The sequence below is a fragment of the Nanorana parkeri genome, unplaced genomic scaffold, assembly GCF_000935625.1.
Source record: "Nanorana parkeri isolate BGI_ZX_2015 unplaced genomic scaffold, ASM93562v1 scaffold80, whole genome shotgun sequence".
Classification (NCBI taxonomy): domain Eukaryota; kingdom Metazoa; phylum Chordata; class Amphibia; order Anura; family Dicroglossidae; genus Nanorana; species Nanorana parkeri.
The window spans coordinates 1,939,902-1,958,131 of NW_017306348.1; the positions used below are offsets into that span (position 1 = coordinate 1,939,902).

The 18,230-nt window shown below is 45.1% G+C and overlaps 1 protein-coding gene across 2 annotated transcripts in view; it reads right to left on the minus strand.

The window, feature by feature from the left end:
* Positions 1 to 18,027, minus strand: part of PAK4 (p21 (RAC1) activated kinase 4) — a 40,366-nt gene extending 22,339 nt beyond the window's left edge. For both annotated transcript variants that reach the window (XM_018576912.1, XM_018576911.1), the window contains exons 1-2: positions 17,861 to 18,027; positions 2,089 to 2,306 (exon numbers count right to left, since the gene is read on the minus strand). In XM_018576912.1, the coding sequence (XP_018432414.1) occupies positions 2,089 to 2,306; positions 17,861 to 17,993 (351 nt within the window). In that variant the 5' untranslated portion in view covers positions 17,994 to 18,027. The remainder of the gene's footprint in view (positions 1 to 2,088; positions 2,307 to 17,860) is intronic.
* Between the last annotated feature and the right edge of the window lie 203 nt (positions 18,028 to 18,230).

Consider the following 18,230-nt stretch of genomic DNA (forward strand, 5'->3'; position numbering starts at 1 on the left):
AAATCACTGCTCTGATCTCCGGTTGGTGTTAGTAACATGACCAAATGAGGAGGCATTTGTCACATGTTTGGTGAATATTGTTTGTTGCGCTAGGTACTGTGTACTAATCTCACAAAGAAAGAATTGTGAACAACATCCTGTGATCTACTCCTTAAATTAAACAATATGAGTTACGCTATTATGTGAATGTGCACAAATATAACGAATCTCCAAATAGCTTCAGATTACTGCTGTTCACTGCGCAGCATAATGTCTAAATAATTCTTAAACCGGTGATAAACCTCCACATCTAAATATCAACAAACATAATTAAAAGATATATCCTGATAAGTGCAACCCCGACTATAGGCTGAAGTATCCCTCTAAAACATGCGTGAACCAAGCGACAACGGTGGATATAACAGAGCAGTCCTATATCTCTATCCCAGCAATCGATAGCAAGCCACGGGTGATATATTTACTTCCCTTGTCTCCAGATCACACGATGTTATTCACAATTCTTTCTTTGTGAGATTAGTACACAGTACCTAGCGCAACAAACGATATTCACCAAACATACACGGGTTCAACACCTTATATTGTTGCGGCTGGTCCGCCATTATCAACTACTCCTAGTGCAGTGATTTTTTGTTTTTAATTTGTCACATGATCTCTGCTTATAGAAAACCTAAGAGTCTAGAAATCTAGAAGCTGCAATTACTTGTTTTTAAACGTTTTGGGCTCCAAGGCTGCACTTGGGGAATGCTTCAATTAGGGATGCACCAATACCGGTATTTCGGTATCAAGTACGAGTACCGATATCTTTTTTCCGGTACTCGCCGATACCGAGTACCGGAAGTCTTATTCAGGAAGCCAGGCGGCATGTAATGACTATCCACCTGGCTTCCTGTTTAGCAGGCAAGCCGTCTCCATGCTTCTTGTCACTAGGAGACAAGAAAAGCATGGAGACGGCTTTCTGGCCATTCAGGAAGCCGAGCGCTGGGTAATGAGGCGGCGCCCAGCTTCCTGATTTGCCTGGAAGCCGGCTCTATGCTCCCTTGTCATGAGGTGACGAGGGAGCATGAAGCCGGCTTCCCGACCAATCAGAAAGCCGGGTGTCGCGTCATTACACGGAGCCTGGCTTCCTGATTGGCCAGCTTCCGACCAATTGGGAAGCCGGGCGGTGTGTAAAGACTCGCCACCAAAGACTTAGCAGGGTCCCCATGCGTCTCGTCACTAGGTGACGAGGGAGCATGAAGCCGGCTTCCCGGCCAATCAGGAAGCCGGGCAGCGTGTAATGACGCGCTGCCTGGCTTCCTGATACTGGAAGTATCGGGCTAGGCATCGGAATATTTGGGCGAGTACGAGTACTCACCTAAATAATCGGCATCAATACCAATACTAGTATCGGTGCATCCCTAGCTTAAATTGTCTAGCAGGTCAGTAAATTGGAACAAGCATGCAGCCAGTAAAGACTGTTAAATCTGAGCTCTTGTCTCAGGCATAACTATAAGATGAGGACAGGGTGGGCTCTGCTGAACATCAGTCCCCTAAACACATTATATCTAGATCAAATGACCAATGCCTCAGCATTTGGTCACATCACTGACACCAGAAGTAAATGACTGCAGCAGGTCACTTTAATTGCGGTTTTAGACAAGCTGCTATTGGCCCGCATTGTGACAGATGACAAAGACTGGCAGACAATGATGGTTAGACAACAGTGAGGCAATGACTGACATATGTGGGATGGCACCTCTCTGCGATCATACACCAACCCTACCACTTCTCTACAGTCAGTCAATAAGGCTTTCAAAATTAAGTCATTATTGTTTGCATGTAAATATCAGAAGCAGCGCATTGCTTTTATATCTCCTGCCAATGTCATCATAAATACATGCTTTTAGTCAGGAGTGGGCAAATTATTATGAAATTCAGGAACCAGTCTGTTCAATTTAGGAGCCAGATGCACCAACAACTAGAGATGACCACAAAAGTTGGGCGCCAGCTGTAATTTTTAAGGAGCAATGGCTACCTGGCTCCTGGGATATGTCCAGCCCTTTTTTTTACTGGTACAATCTCCAGGGTCACCCCTCAGTATGTACACACCTTTTGTTGACCACGGTTGATAGCTGTGATACATGCCGGGTCCACCAGTGGCTTGGGTCTTTTGGCGGACTCCTCGATCAGACTCTGCCATTGTCGTGGAAGCCCGGTGAATTTCTGTTCCTGCTCGTCAAAACCAGTGTGTACACGATGCTCGAAATTAGAGGGGGCTGAGATCTCGATACGCTTCTTCTTCTTAGCAAACATGGTGACTAGCTGACCTGGTGGGGAAATGGAAAGATGAAAGCTTAGAAAAAGAAAATGTACAAACACAACATGGGCAATACATTAATCATATGGTCAGGGAACCCTACCACAGGGGGACAACATGGGCAATACATTAATAATATGGTCAGGGAACCCCACTACTAGGAACAACATTATAATAATAATGATAATACATTATAAACATAATACATTAATAATATGGACAGGGAACCCTACCACAGGGAACATGGGCAATACATTAATAATATGGTCAGGGAACCCCACTACTAGGAACAACATTATAATAATAATGATAATACATTATAAACATAATACATTAATAATATGGACAGGGAACCCCACTACAGGGAACATGGGCAATACATTAATAATATGGACAGGGAACCCTACCACAGGGAACATGGGCAATACATTAATAATATGGACAGGGAACCCCACTACAAGGAACATGGGCAATACATTAATATGGTCAGAGAACCCCACTACAGGGAACATGGGCAATACATTAATAATATGGTCAGAGAACCCCACTACAGGGAACAACATGGGCAATACATTAATAATATGGACAGGGAACAACATGGGCAATACATTAATAATATGGTCAGGGAATTCTACTATAGGAGACATTAACATGATAAATAAGACTTCGGCTGTAGGCCTGGTTCACACCTGAGTGTTTTTCCGTACGCAAAACACAAAAGTCAATGCATTCTAATGGGGCTCAGTCACACCTGTGCGTTTGCAAGCACGGACACAAATGTGTACAAATACTACATGCATGGTTTTATGGGCGTCTATTAAAATGTGCGCGTTTCTGTCTGCACGTACGAACGTGCAAAGAAACGCACTGGATTGCAAACGCTCAGGTGTGAAAAGAGCCTTATAGTGTTCTCCTATCCCACTGCTATAGGCCCCCATAACACATTACAGAACAATGATGGTGCCCACGGTGCTGCCAGTTTAGGAAAGCTCAGTGTGTTCAGCAGCGGGGAAACATTTGCGCAGCTAATAATGATCTAAGCAGGCATAATTATTTAGAAGGGAACAAAAGCCAGAATGCCTGCAAACAAGCCTGAACACAGAATCTTGGCACAGTATGCTGATCGCAAGGCTACACATGTGATTATGGGATACATATTTAACCAGTTCTTTTACAGAACTACACTAACCCCTCCGTTCATCTGGAGTGAGCTCATAACATACCCAATGCCATTTCTGAAAATCAGTGACCCATTTTGACTGCATGGGGTCCCTATAAACTGTATGGGGCCAATCCAAGTCTTGTACAGATCACAGCTGTCAATGAAGAGCACAGACATAGAAGAGCTCCAACTGACTTCCAATGAACTTAGGCAGAGACAACACATTAGTCTGGATTCTTGTCTACCAGATCAGCTATTACCGTCATGTCCGGAGCCTTTCCAGCTTCAGAAACAGAGAGCAAACAATCTATGGAGAGCTAACAGGCGGCTCTACTTGAAGCTACAGGACCAGAGGTCATCTTTAAAGTACATTAGAGGACACTTGCCATGGATAAAATTAATTTGGCTGCTTTTGCTGACCTCCTAGTTCTAGTCATCTGGCTACCATGTTGCTCCTCTAGCGTCAACAATCAACTCTGCATTTACTAGGGTCCCACGGTGCCCAACCGCGCATTCTGGTGCAGGAGGTGTGTCACATTGCCATTCATTTGAATGGCACCTCAAACGCACCCCCCACCCACAGTTTGATCGCCCGCACCGGAACGCACAGTACCACAATGCCGTGCGTTCCAGTGCGGTGCGACTTGGGTCACGACTTCATCACCAAAAACCAATGTGGGTCGTGAGGTTACACAGGCAGAGAACCTCTGCTGTATATAAACCAAAAAAAAGGAACAAACAACATTTTCCCGTTACAAATAATTTTAGTCACATAGTCAGCGCCTAAATCTGCACCTGTATGACTTTGGAAAACATGACCAGAATAAAAAAAAACAACACATTGATTTATGTAATCCGAGCGCTTGCGGTCACTTCCCTGTAATATACTTAGTAATGCGGCTGGAAGGCAAATACATCACAAGGAACTGAAGGCAGAACTCCCCCTTTGAACATTCTATAAGCAGCTCCTCGGGGCCCTTACCGAAAGCAGAGGGACTTTCAGAGTCTGTATTAGCGGAAGTGTGTCTCTTATTGACTGAAACTTGGCGAGGAGAAACTTCTGTCCTGTCCTTAAAGTGAACCTGTGCTCCTATTAAAGAGACCCTGTCACCAGATTCTTCAAAGAATATTACAAGTGCATTTTACAAGATAATTCCCCCTTTTCCAAAAGTAAATAAATAAAACGCACACTATCATAAACGAAAAAAATTTCATTTATTGTTTTTTTTGCATAGAAGCCAATAAAGCATTGCGACTAGGACTGCAACTAATGATTATTTTCATAATCGATTATTTGCCCGATTATGTTTTCGATTAATCGGATAAAAAATTTATAAATAAATTTCCACCCTTAATTTAAAATACACATAAGGAGTGTTACAAACATAAAGTTTACTTCAGAATAATACTGCAAGCACAATTTTTTGCGCCCTGCACTGGAACGCACAGCAATGTGGTACCGTGCGTTCCAGTGCGGGCGACGCGTTTGGGGTGCCATTGATGAATGGCACTGCAACGCTCCTCCCACAGCAGAAATTGTCAGGCCAAAACAGAATATGACTTTTTCCCCACCTTTCATAATATATATTTAAAATAATTGTATTGTAAGCACATGGCGCAGCCCGGGAATGACAGCTGCCAGTGGCAAGATTCTGCAGACAGCAGCTGAATTTAAATACAGCAGGTAGTGGGCGGGTGCAATAGCCAGCCTGCTATTGGCCATTTCAAACTGCAATAGCAGGCTGGCTATTGCACTCACCCACAGCTTGCTGTGCCCTCCTCCCAGCATAGAGGAGAGAGCAAGGGGATCCAACCAACTAATCGATGAGAATAGTCGACAACTATTCTCATGATGGATTAGATGGTCGCAGTCCTAATTGCAACCACGAACAGTGGATCACAGATGGAATACTCCGGCTTCTGCAGACTCTTCCTCCCATCATTGTCCGTACCGAGGTATAGACATGCAGTAACAGGGACAGGAGGAAGTGTCAATGGACTACAAGTGCGGTGACCTCGCTACACTTACAGGTGAAACTCGAATAATTAGAATATCGTGCAAAGTTCATTTATTTCACTAATGCAACTTAAAAGGTGAAACTAATATATGAGATAGACTCATTACATGCAAAGCAAGATAATTCAAGCCGTGATTTGTCATAATTGTGATGATTATGGCTTACAGCTCATGAAAACCCCAAGAACCCCAAATCCACAACCTCAAAAAAGTAGATTATTACATGCAATCAATAAAACAAGGATTGTACATAGAACAATATCGGACCTCTGAAAAGTACAAGCATGCATATGTACTCAGTACTTGGTTTGGGCCCCTTTTGCAGCACTTACTGCAATTACTTTTGCACGATATTCTAATTATTCGAGTTTCACCTGTATATTACAGTGAAACTACAAGTCCCTCTGCCACAGTGGCTGAAAGGACTTGTAGTATCACGGCCGTGTCGGCAGAGCAGATTTCAAACACCAGCTGCAGCCTGCGGGGGGAAGAACCCTGTGATTCAGGTACATGGGGGGCAGCAGGAGGGGGGTCTGCGATCTGACCATGTTTCATGCTACACACTTAATATAGGTGTAACATGAAACATGGTCAAAAACGTGAACCTAGCTTTTATGGCGCGGCATATACCTGTTATTTAAAGCCCTGACACGGGAGGAGCTTTGTGATATTTGGCTGTAGTGTATTACAGAAAACTTCATGCCAAATAATCTTTGTGACTGTAGCAAAGTTGCAGTGTTTGCTGGATTGCAATGGCTGATAGTTTGAATTACACTTTAATGCAGCCTTAAGATCTCCTAAAGGACAACTATGGGGTAAGTGTTTCTCCCCATAGTTCTCTTTAGGGTCACGGGAGGACATAAACTAACCTCCTCCTGTGACCCAAAGCTCAGTATATTGCGGCAATACTGACAGCGTCACAGCCGGGACGGACCCAGGCAATACTGTCGAGATCCACCCAACTGCGTGAGCGACAGCGGGCTCTGCCTATCTAAAGGCAGAGCCAGCTGTGCCCGCCCCCTATCCCGTCCGTTCCTCCACTCAGCGCTGGAGGATCGGAGAGGGGAGGGAATACCGGCGGGGAACGGTGACTGACAGTCACCGCTCACTGCAGGGAGATGATCGGGAAGTGAGCGAGGGATGGTATGTGTTCGCTCACTTCCCGATCTATAGAGCCGACCTGTGACCGCTTCTTTGTCACAGGTCGGCTCTACCTATGAGGATGAGTGGAAAGCACTCACCTCACAGTTCTCCTTTAACACCTACTAGCTCCTCTGCCTCCCATGCAAAATAGCCATTAGTGCTAACACCACCATTATCTCACGTCCTTGTAAGGTTTGGGATCCTCAGCATTGCCAGGAAGCTGTGGAAAGTGACGTCTCAGGCGCCTACATGACCAGGCCAAAAGCATCTTCTACTTTTAGTTTTTGCTAGATATTTTTTTACATTTGGAGATTTTAGTTATTGAATTTGCATGGGGGAGAAGGGGGCTATTATAGATAGGGGTTAGATATTGTGCAAGGTCCGCTTTAAGCCACGACTCAGATTCATTGAGGGGAATTTATCAAAACCGGAGCAACCAATCAGCGTCTCTCTTCAGTTTGTTCAGATAAGGTTTGAAAATGAGACAGAGAAGCTGATTGGTTGCAGTGCAAATCTGCTCCAGTTTTCATAAATTCCCCTCAATGTATTAAATCGGAAAGCTTGATGATGTCAGAAGCATAATGAGCATGCTTACAGCAGTACATTGGATGATTAGACGTACGATACCAGAGAGGTAAGGTAAAGGTTCCATGCAGGTCGATGTCACTAAATGGAGAAGAAAGAAGTGTAATATTTGTATGGTTAATAGGTTAGCTGTGATGTATGAAGGAATGAGCGAGGACTCCCACACTCCCCTCACAGGGCCCAGCAGCATAACTGGTCTTGTCTTCCTAATTAGTAACTGATTATGTGGAAGCCGGTGCAGTCATGCAGAACACAGACGTTCAGGCTTACAGGCAGCGCAGATGCACTATGTCTTGTCATCATGCGCAAGCTAAAGGCTTGTATGCATGGCTGCTTTCAACGTGCCTGCAATCCACTACATTCTGGACCTTTTCAAAGCACAAGAAGAACTCTTCTGGCTGGACTGCAGGATGGGGAAAATCTAGACCTAAAAAGAGCATAAAACTGTTAAAACCAAACTCTTGCGGAGCTCTGGGCCTCAAAAGGTACTGAGGGGGATACAAGTCCTATCGTTGTAGCTTCTCAGCAGCTTGAAGGCCAGAAGAAGAGGTCTAAAAGATATGACATTTAAAGCAGAACTACAGATTCAACCACAAATGCAATGCACCAGGGGTAGGCAACCTTCAGCTGTTGTTGAACTACAAGTCCCATGAGGCAATGCAAGACTGATAGCCACAGGCATGACTCACAGAGGCAGAGGCATGATGACATTTGTAGTTTCACCACAGCTGGAGTGCTGAGGTTGCCTACCCTGCAATACACATTGTATAACCATGCTATAAAAATCTGCACCTCCGTCGCAGTACATGTTTTACATCTTCTGATCTGGCCAAGTCCTCAGTATGGAAATCAGAGGATAAATCGGGTGTTGGCACATACTTCATGGCACGAAAAGAAATAAAACAAGAGGCTCAACATGAGTTTTCAGACATCCCAACTCTCCCGGACGGTCCGGGAGTCTCCCGCTATTAAATAGCGGCTCCACTTCTCCCGGAAAGGTTTACTCTGCTTTATCTAGAAGAGTAAACCTTTCCCTGCAATCTGTTTTTCTTTTTTTCTCTGACATCGGGGCCGCCGTCAGTCAGAGGAAAAAAAAACCAGCATAGGAATAAATAGCTAGATTGCTATTGGCCATTTCACTTTGCAATAGCCAATAGCAGACTAGCTATTGCACCCGCCCACTGCTGCTGTCAATCAGCAGAGGGGGACCTGAAGTTTTCCATCAGATCCTCGTCTAGTGATTGACAGCAGCAGAGGGCGGGTACAATAGCCAGCTTGGTATTGCAAATTGAAATAGCCAATAGCAATCTAGCTATGCATTCCTATGCTGTTTGGTTTTTTATTCTGATGGCAGCAGCTGTCAGAATACTTAAAAAGAAAAAAACAGCAGACAGCAAAGAAGCTATTGCTTCCCGTGCTATCTGCCATCATTTCAAGGGGGTACTCTCCCCCTGAAATGAGAAGGGCACCTCCCTGAAATTGCTTCTTTCAGATTGGGATCCCTGCATCTAGTGGCTGAAATTCACGTCTGTAGGTAAACCAAGGGATGCCAAGTTTCATCTATCGTGTATGTGATTACAGAGAAGGGGTAATACAGATGCCTTGGCAGGACTTCATTATCTCAGCGACAGTTAAAAGCCAAGAGGTGAAATCCAGAGAGAGGCAGTGTTCTGTCGAGAACGCCAACCCAGACGAATGGTCCGACATCACCATCTGCGCTTAGACCAGTATTACTCGAGGAAACCGGCATTTATTTACAAAGTATTAACTTGTAATTGTTGATTGTGACCGTTGATAATATGCCATCCACGGCAGTAAATGATGGATGGCATTTTATGCACATTCACAACTAACATCGTAAGCAATTACATAATAATCAGAAAAAATCATAATAATGTAATTGCTTACGATGTTAGTTGTGAATGTGCATAAAATGCCATCCATTATTTACTGCCGTGGATGGCATATTATTATTATTAACGGTCCCAATCAACAATGACAAATTAATGCTTTGTAAATAAATGGCTGCTTCCACGTTAATCCCATCGCAGATGGTGAGGTTGGCAAATTTCGACTGGCTCGGCATTCTCGACAGAACACCGGCTCAGCTTTAGGCTAACAACTATGACTGCCGGGCACATCCTGCAGGCATAAAACACACATTCTGCAAACAGTAAGGGCCTATGTGTCCGTGTGCATGTAGAATCACCCGATGTGTGTTTACATTTGAGGGCTGGCAGGCTGCCAATATTCTGCTGCCCATAGAAGAAAGTGGAGATTTCAATGCCTGTGCCTAAACTTTGAAAAATAACATTTCTCCACATAGAGACAGAGGTGAATGAGGGTTCGTTTTAAAGAACTCCAAGATTTTGGAAAATTAACCCTTGCACTTGGGCTACCCCCGCACTGCAAGGGTTACCTGATCGTTTTTCTCTAGGAGTGAAAATTAAGAAGAAATACTCACACCCGCGCCTCAGTCCTGTGGCAGTGATCGCTCAACTCTTTCCCCCTCTGCTCCAACAGTGGGCTGTGGGTAGCCCCACTGCAAGAGTAGTTTGTCTGGAGATGGGCTTTAAGTCATTATAATTTAAAATGAAAAACTATTCCATGATTTCTCTAACGATCAATACATTAATTAAGGGGTGTTTATTCCCCCCATCCCTGTTAGATTGTAAGCCCTCAGGGGCAGGGTCCTCCTTACCATCTTGTCTTGAATTGTATTGTGATTGTAATGTCTTCCTTACATTGTAAAGCGCTGTGCAAACTATTGGCGCTATATAAAGTCCTGTATAATAATAATAATATTTTGCATGACCACAGTAAAATCTCATCACGCATGCAGTTCACCTATTACCACACACAGCAACATACAGTTACAGCCACGAATATCAGAATGTTAGACTGTTGTAATTAAATGAAAAGCAAGGCTTTGTCTCCTCTCCTCTAATGATCACAGTTCAAAGCTAATGCCTTAGACAGTCTTTTGTCAGCGCTCACAACGCTTTCATTTAATATGGGATGTGAAAACATGACATATGGGGGTCAGTGCATTCATTTCACAGCATGACAGAAGGTTAATTCCGAGAGACATGCCACTAGCACACAGTCAGTAATGACTTCCAGGTCCAGATGAAGAACTGCCCGAGGCAAAAGAACTGCCGCCCCCCGGGCTTGCTCATTTACACCGACACTAAATGTAAAGGGCAAACATATGAAAAAAGCAAAACAAAGGAATATGTTTAAAAAGGGCTCACCGTGTGACACTAAGAATACGGACATTTTTCCTCCTGAAAATGCCAGTTGCCTGGTTGTACCTGGCTACAATATTTTGAGCCACTGACCTCGAGCAAACACATTGGGAGCGTCATAGCGAAGTCAAAACTTCTCTCCTCTGTAAATGAAAGTGGAGCTAAGCCCTCCTATTCCATACAGCCAAGGAAGGCGCCATCTTAGCCTCTATTTGGATTGCAGTTGCCACGTGGGGCTGCCCATGTGACCAGCTGACATCAGCCATTTGAGATTCACTTGAAGATTCGGTTTAGAGCCGAGATTAGTACACCGGCAACCTTGACAGTTGGCATAAAGTAAGGACCGATCACACCAACGTGTCCACTAAAACCCTGCATTTTAGCGGGTGGACTAGTGCGTTGTGGCAGCTCCAGCAGTGCGCAATGCCTCCAAGTGGGGACCTGCGTTCATTTGGTGCAGTAAAAACGCAGGTTGCCCCTGTATGTGTGAAGGCGGCCTAACTGTTTTCCTAAATACACACCTCAGGCTTTAGATGAATACATTACAATACTAAAGGTTTTGTTTTTCTCCAGAAATCATCCTGGAGTTCCACTTCCAGATACAAAAGCCAGAAATACAATAATCATGGACACATATAGGGCTGCTTTTGTTTAATGTTGGCCTTAGCTGTTACAATGAATACGCAAAGGGTTAATAAGTTGGAGATCCTCCCATGCACATGTACTCTGTGTTCTCTCTGAAAAAATAAACGAAACCATTCAAAGACTTTAGTAACAAAGACAAGAAAAATAGAAAGTGTTTCAATAAAAGTAACCAGTCTTCACACACAGACCACCGCTTGCTTCCTTCCTGAAGAGTGAGCCAGAGGCATCATGTGAACCACCAGGAACAGGGAGCTCGGCAGGATCCAAAGAGGAATTCAAACACTGCAGAGTTCAGTGGAAGGGCTGCAATGCAGGAGTGATAGGAATATCACCGACACCGAGGAGTAATGCAGGAGTGATAGGAATATCACCGACACCGAGGAGTAATGCAGGAGTGATAGGGATATCACCGACACCGAGGAGTAATGCAGGAGTGATAGGAATATCACCAACACCGAGGAGTAATGTAGGAGTGATAGAAATATCACCGACACCGAGGACTAATGCAGGAGTGATAGGAATATCACCGACACCGAGGACTAATGCAGGAGTGATAGGAATATCACCGACACCGAGGAGTAATGCAGGAGTGATAGGAATATCACCGAGGAGTAATGCAGGAGTGATAGGAATATCACCGACACCGAGGAGTAATGCAGGAGTGATAGGAATATCACCGACGAGTAATGCAGGAGTGATAGGGGTATCACTGACACCGAGGAGAAATGCAACAGTGATAGGAATATCACCAGCACCGAGGAGCAATGCAGGGGTGATAGGACTATTATTATTATTATTATACAGGATTTATATAGCGCCAACAGTTTGTGCAGCACTTTACAATATAAGGAAGACATTACAATCACAATACAATTCAAGACAAGATGATAAGGAGGGCCCTGCCCCTGAGGGCTTATAATCTAAAAGAGGAGGGGGAAATGATACATGAGGAGGTAGCTGTGTGGGGATGAATTATTTGAGAATGTGAAGGTTCAGTGGTTAACCTGTTAACCTGTGGACTATCACCGACACCGAGGAGTAATGCAGGAGTGATAGGGCTATCACCAACACCGAGGAGCAATGCAGGAGTGATAGGAATAGACCAACACCGAGGCGTAATGCAGGAGTGATAGGGCTATCACCAACACCGAGGAGTAATGCAGGAGTGATAGGAATATCACCGACACCGAGGAGTAATGCAGGAGTGATAGGAATATCACCGACACCAAGCAGTAATGCAGGAGTGATAGGAATATCACCGACACCAAGCAGTAATGCAGGAGTGATAGGGGTATCACCAACACCGAGGAGCAATGCAGGAGTGATAGGAATATCATCAACACCGAGGAGCAATGCAGGAGTGACAGGGGTATCACCAACACTGAGGAGCAATGCAGGTGTGATCGGGCTATCACCAACACCGAGGAGCAACGGAGGAGAAATAGCATTGGAATACATTGGGATGCATTTCAGGTGCGGACAAAAAATGCTCTGCTCCGCACTTGGTGTGAACAAGCCCTAAGGCCTCATTTACACGGACATGCAGAGCCGTACAGCTTGCATGTCCATGCAGAAACACCTGTACAAGTCAATGACAGGATGTGGCTGCACACTGGGAAGGAGGCCACCCAAACCTGCACATTCATACAGGCACGGATGCATGTCCCTTTACGCAGACAGTCTGGGTCCAAGGGCGCTCTCCATACGGATGTACAAGTTCGGATTGTCATTTACCAGTGTACAGCTACATCCTGTCACTGAGTTGAACAGGCGGCTGCACGCAACACCTGTCACGCCCGGATGCAGGTTTCTGCCCAGACATGCGGGCTGTACTGCTCTGTGCGTCCGTGTGAATGAGCTCTAAAAGCTGCCTGATGCAGTTATTGGTATGCTGTCCCTTTTCAATCATTCATTTCTTTATAATATTTGGGCTGACCTGAATACCAAAACCAAAAAAGGAACCAGCAACCACAACCAGGCAACTCCTTCCACAAGAGGGATTCATTTTCTCATGCAGATAGCAGCTCCCTCCAGCCAGAGCGAGTCTCTAATTGGCTCCGAGGCCAAGCCATAGAAAGCTCTGTGAACATGCTGTCGGCAGAGAGGGAGCAGCGCCAAAGCTTTATGAAGGGCCATTGCAGGTAATGAGATGTTCAGGCAATGTGTCTAGTTTATAGCTGAACTCCAGGCAAGCAGCTAAATACACAGCTGAAATATAGCTATGGGAGCTATTGTGCCTGCCAAAAAAAAAGATTTGTTATTCTGCGCAGCCAGTTTTATGATCCAGGCATCACTGCCAGACAGACAAAACTTCCAGTGCCAACGCAGCACAGCTTGGTTAATGCCAATAGATGAAGGCCAAACCGCAGCTTGCTGAATGATCAATGAAGCAGCATCATGATCATGTCATCCCTCTGCATGCTCTGCCCCATCAGCACATGTGCACTACAGCAGCCCCTGACTGGCTCCTAATGCCGACACATCCGCTACCCGAGTGCTGCTGTGCAGGAGATTACAGGAGACCGAGATCAGCACAAAATCAGACACTATTATTAGTTGCTTTTAAACATAGTTTCTAATTATTCATTTTTATATGTACGATATATAACGTGTGGCGCAATCGCCATTTTCACACTTAGGCGTACCCGACGCATGTTTGTGTGTGTATGTGGGGGCAAGGGACTTTTTAAAAAAAATGTTTTGTTTTTTTTTAAATATTTGACTTTACATTTTTTTTTTTTTACATTTTAGAACGTAATTTTATTGCCATCACAAAGGGGGCTAAGAAGCCCCCTATGTGATAGCCAATTTACACAGACAGGTCCCCTTTATGGAGACATCATGGATCTCTAGGACCCTTAATGGTCACCTAGGGACCCCCAAAGAAGGTGATGAAGCACAGATCTGCTACACCAGCTTCTCTCCAGCTATAGAAGATGTAGAATGACAGCTGAATGCGGAAGTGATGTAATATACATCACTCCTGCATTCAGAGAACGAGGAGGATATCAGCGGGAGATCATGTGATGATCTACCGCTGAGCTCCAGGGATAAAACCGCCCTGCGGGTGGCGAGCCATCACCGGACACAACGGGGACCTGGGGGGGCGCACACCCGCACGCATTATACAAGCACACACACACCTCTCTCTCTCTCCCTCTCTCTATATACACACACACAGACACACACACACACTTTCTTTTATCTGCCAAAAGACTTCTATCCATGCGTTTCTAAGACATACACAGCTCTGCAGCACAGCACAGTCTTGTCTAGCAGGACAGTAGACCTGATTTTTCTCGGTTGCAATTTGCAATTACTCGATTGCAGTTACAATTACAGGTCTTGTACCTCCCTCTGTGACTGGACAGTAAAAGAAGAGCAGCAAACTGGTGAAATTGTCTCCGTCACTCTGCTCTCTCCTATTAGCATGGTCCTTTTTTTTTAAAGAGATAAGAGACTTCATTGTTGATGAATACACGACACAGCGCTATCAGCATGCTCCTTGTTAGCACATGAGCACTGCAGCACAACTGACTGGCTCCCTGTGCTGCTTCTGCCAGTGTGAGCTCTGCTGTACAGGGCTGATGCCGGATCTAATTCAGGCACTTACACTGCTTGCATTTAAACATACAATTATCGATGTGTTAATGAATCTAGAGCTACACAAAGCTGTGTCTAATATCAGCTTGAAGTTAGACTTTAAAAGAGGAACTCCAGCAATTACTAAAATTAACCCTTGCAATGGGGCTACCTCTGCAATTCCAGGGTTAACTGCTTGTTTTGGTCTAGGGCAGGGGTAGGCAACCTCGGCTCTCCAGGTGTGCTGAAACTACAAATCCCATAAGGCATTGCAAGCCACAGGCATGACTCCCAGAGGCAGAAGCATGATGGGATTTGTAGTTTCAGCACAGCTGGAGAGCCAAGGTTGCCTACCCCTGGTCTAGGGGCTGGATTACAGAAGATATATCTACCTGATCCTCGATGCCGCATGGCTGCTAGACTGGTCCCTGCAACCTCTTCTCCCCTGTGCTTCAGCATTTATAAGAAGTTCACCAGCACTCAAAGGATAAGTCAAATCCTTGTGTTTATTTATTAAAGAAAAGCGTCACGTGCATCAAATCGCCAATGTTTCGGGGCCACACACGTGGTCCCTTCATCACGGCAACATAGGGGCCATCCGTGATTATCACTACGAGCCCTACTGCTACTAAAGGTCCTGATTGCTGTAAGGAGTGCAGGGAATACATTGGTATACCACCCCGGGCTCTGGCAGTCTAAGGGCCACTGATGTCATCAAATCTAATGCAGGTCCATTAACCTGTATTAGAGGTGAGGACGCCGAGAGACATATCACAGCAACGAACGGAGGGGGAGAGAAGTGAACGCTGACTCCCGCAGGACCGAGGATCAGGTGAATATAATCTTCTGTATTGCCCTAGACCAAAACAAACAGTTAACCCCTGCAGTGCGGGGGGTAGCCCCACTGCAAGGGTTAATTTTGTTAACTGGAGTTCCTCTTTAAACTCAAGGAACTGAACGGGCATTTTTAAACGCCCCGTCAGCCGCGAGCGAGCGGAAAAGTGCCAAAATGTAAAAACAGGCAGGGATGCCTATTTACATACAAGCGATCCACCGATATAGAGCCGGTGGATCGGTTGTATAACATGCCGGTATGTGTGTGTCGTCCCCCCCCCTTCCGCTGGTCCCGGGACCAGCATAGTGGCTCTGTGACAGGGGCTCAGATGGAGATTGGTACACGATCTCTTCTCCGGTCCCCTTTCCGGTGTCGGAATATGGAAGTGATGTATATTACATTACTTCCACATTCTTGTGTCACTCTCCACCTTCAGAAGCTGGAGAGAAGCTGATGAAGCAGATCTCTGCTTCATCAGCTTCTTTGGGGGTCCCTAGGTGACATTAGGGGTCTTGGAGACCCTTGATGTCTCCATAAAGAGGACCTGTCACATCCTCTTTGCTATCACATAGGGGGGTTTCTTAGCCCCAATAACAATAAAAGTTAAGTGGAAAAAAAATAGGGAAAAAAAATTAATGTTGCAAAAAAAGTTACACATGAAAAAGAATAAAAAATAAAAAAAAGCATAACATTTTTTTTCCAAGTCCCCACCCATACATACACACATGCAAACGACGATTGCGCCCATTACGCCGCACATGTTACATATCGCCGCGAATGTCACAGTGAGAGCAATAATTCTAGGGCCATCAATCACTGATAACACTAAACTGATGAGCGGTAAAAGCGTTTAAAGCGTCTCTTATGGTCAATTTTGGGTATGGTAGTCTTGTTTTTTGCGATTTCGCACAATTTTAAAGCTTGACATGTTTGGTGTCTATTTACCCGACATGACCCCGTCTTTTATATTGTACCAAAAAAATTGGCTAAAAATAAATTATAACAAATTGTTTTTAAAAAACTTTTCTCCAAAACTTTCAGTAATTTTTCCCTAATATAGTAAAAAATAAAAACCTCAGTGGTGATTAAATACCACCAAAAGAAAGCTCTATCTGTCCCCCACAAATGGTATAAAATTCATTTCAGTACAGCGTTGCATGACGGAATAAACGTCAATCAAAGTAGCGCAGCGCTGAATACTGAAAAATGGCCTGGCCAGGAAGGGGGTCTAAACACCCCAGTCAGCAAGTGGTTAAGTATCCTTCAGTGCTACCACAATGGACGCAAAGTTTGCTTCGAGCGCATTATTTGAGAGATTGCAAGGAACTGCTCTGTGCACATACAAGCTACGCCGAGACACTCTCAGAAGGTATGCCATGCTGTCAACATCGTCCTCCCAAGCGACAGCCTCTCACTACACTGGCAATGCTGTTGTAAAGTGACTTTTCTACTGCAATAGTGTATACAGAACCCAATGCGGGAGATCTAAAGGGATGTACTGGAGCTGCAGACTCCAGTATCTATCACACGCTGCAGCAGGGCTCAGACAATGCTGCTGGAAGGAACGTACTTTTACGCTCAAAGACTGGTTTAAATGACACCCCAACATGATATTTATATAGAGATCAACCCAGATATGCTAAAGGGGATAATCATTGTATCTTACACATAGATAACACGCACTAAAACACATACTAAGCACACACAATACACCTGCTGCTGCAGCAATCTACAAATACCAAGAGCATAGTCACACAAAATATCACTGAAAGCATTGCTAAAAGACATAACCTGGCTCGTCGGTGGCCAACAGTTGAAGTCTAGGGGGTGATATCCCAACCTGGTACAATAGTATCCATATGGTGTTTGTAGGATATCCCCTTGTGTGGATCAGGTCTGGTGTTCCCGTATTCTCCCTCCTTTCCTATATCTGACCACCAAGAGTCAATGTCCCGACTACATTCATTCAATCACACACATATACAAGGGGTCTAGGTCCTAGACCCTTGTGTACGTGTGTGATTGAATGAATGTAGTCGGGACATTGGTCTTTAAGATCCTCTGGAAGCAGAAACCGATATGAAGGTTTCTACGCACTGCAGAAAATGTCAGCGCCGTCTCTACATGGGGGAAATAAATGATGAAAAGTTAGCCAAGCTCACATCCTATCCTGAGCCCAGTGCTGGAAGTAACAAGTGCTGTCACACCAAATGACGGGCGTTGCTCTGCCCTGCAGGTGGGACTAACACTGGGTGAGGCACTGATACCCATATGCCCAGGGCAGAGAAACTTTCCCCCAGGGTCTGAAAGCTACAATAAACGCAGGCGGCCACAGCAGGACACTTACCCTTAGCATCTCTCTGAGCTCCGGACACCATAGAGAACCCAGGAGGAGAAGAACACACTGGCTGCACGGGGAGGATTACTAGGACTGTTTCATGGGAAGTTTCAGGCCCTCTCACTGCCCCAACCAGTTTCATGACGTTACTTCTCTGCTCCTCCCCGACCCATGGGAGGGAGGTGGAGGAGGGGAGGAGAAGGCAGGATTACAATACACTCACATGTTAGAAGACAGCGCTGTGATGAACATCTATTAGTTCAGCCAGGAGGGGTATCAGTCCAATGACATCCGTCTGCAAAAGAGTTTCATCTGGAATTTGGAGAACAGCATTGTTATTTGTGTGTGTGGGGGGGGGGGGGGAGGGATTTTCCAGCCA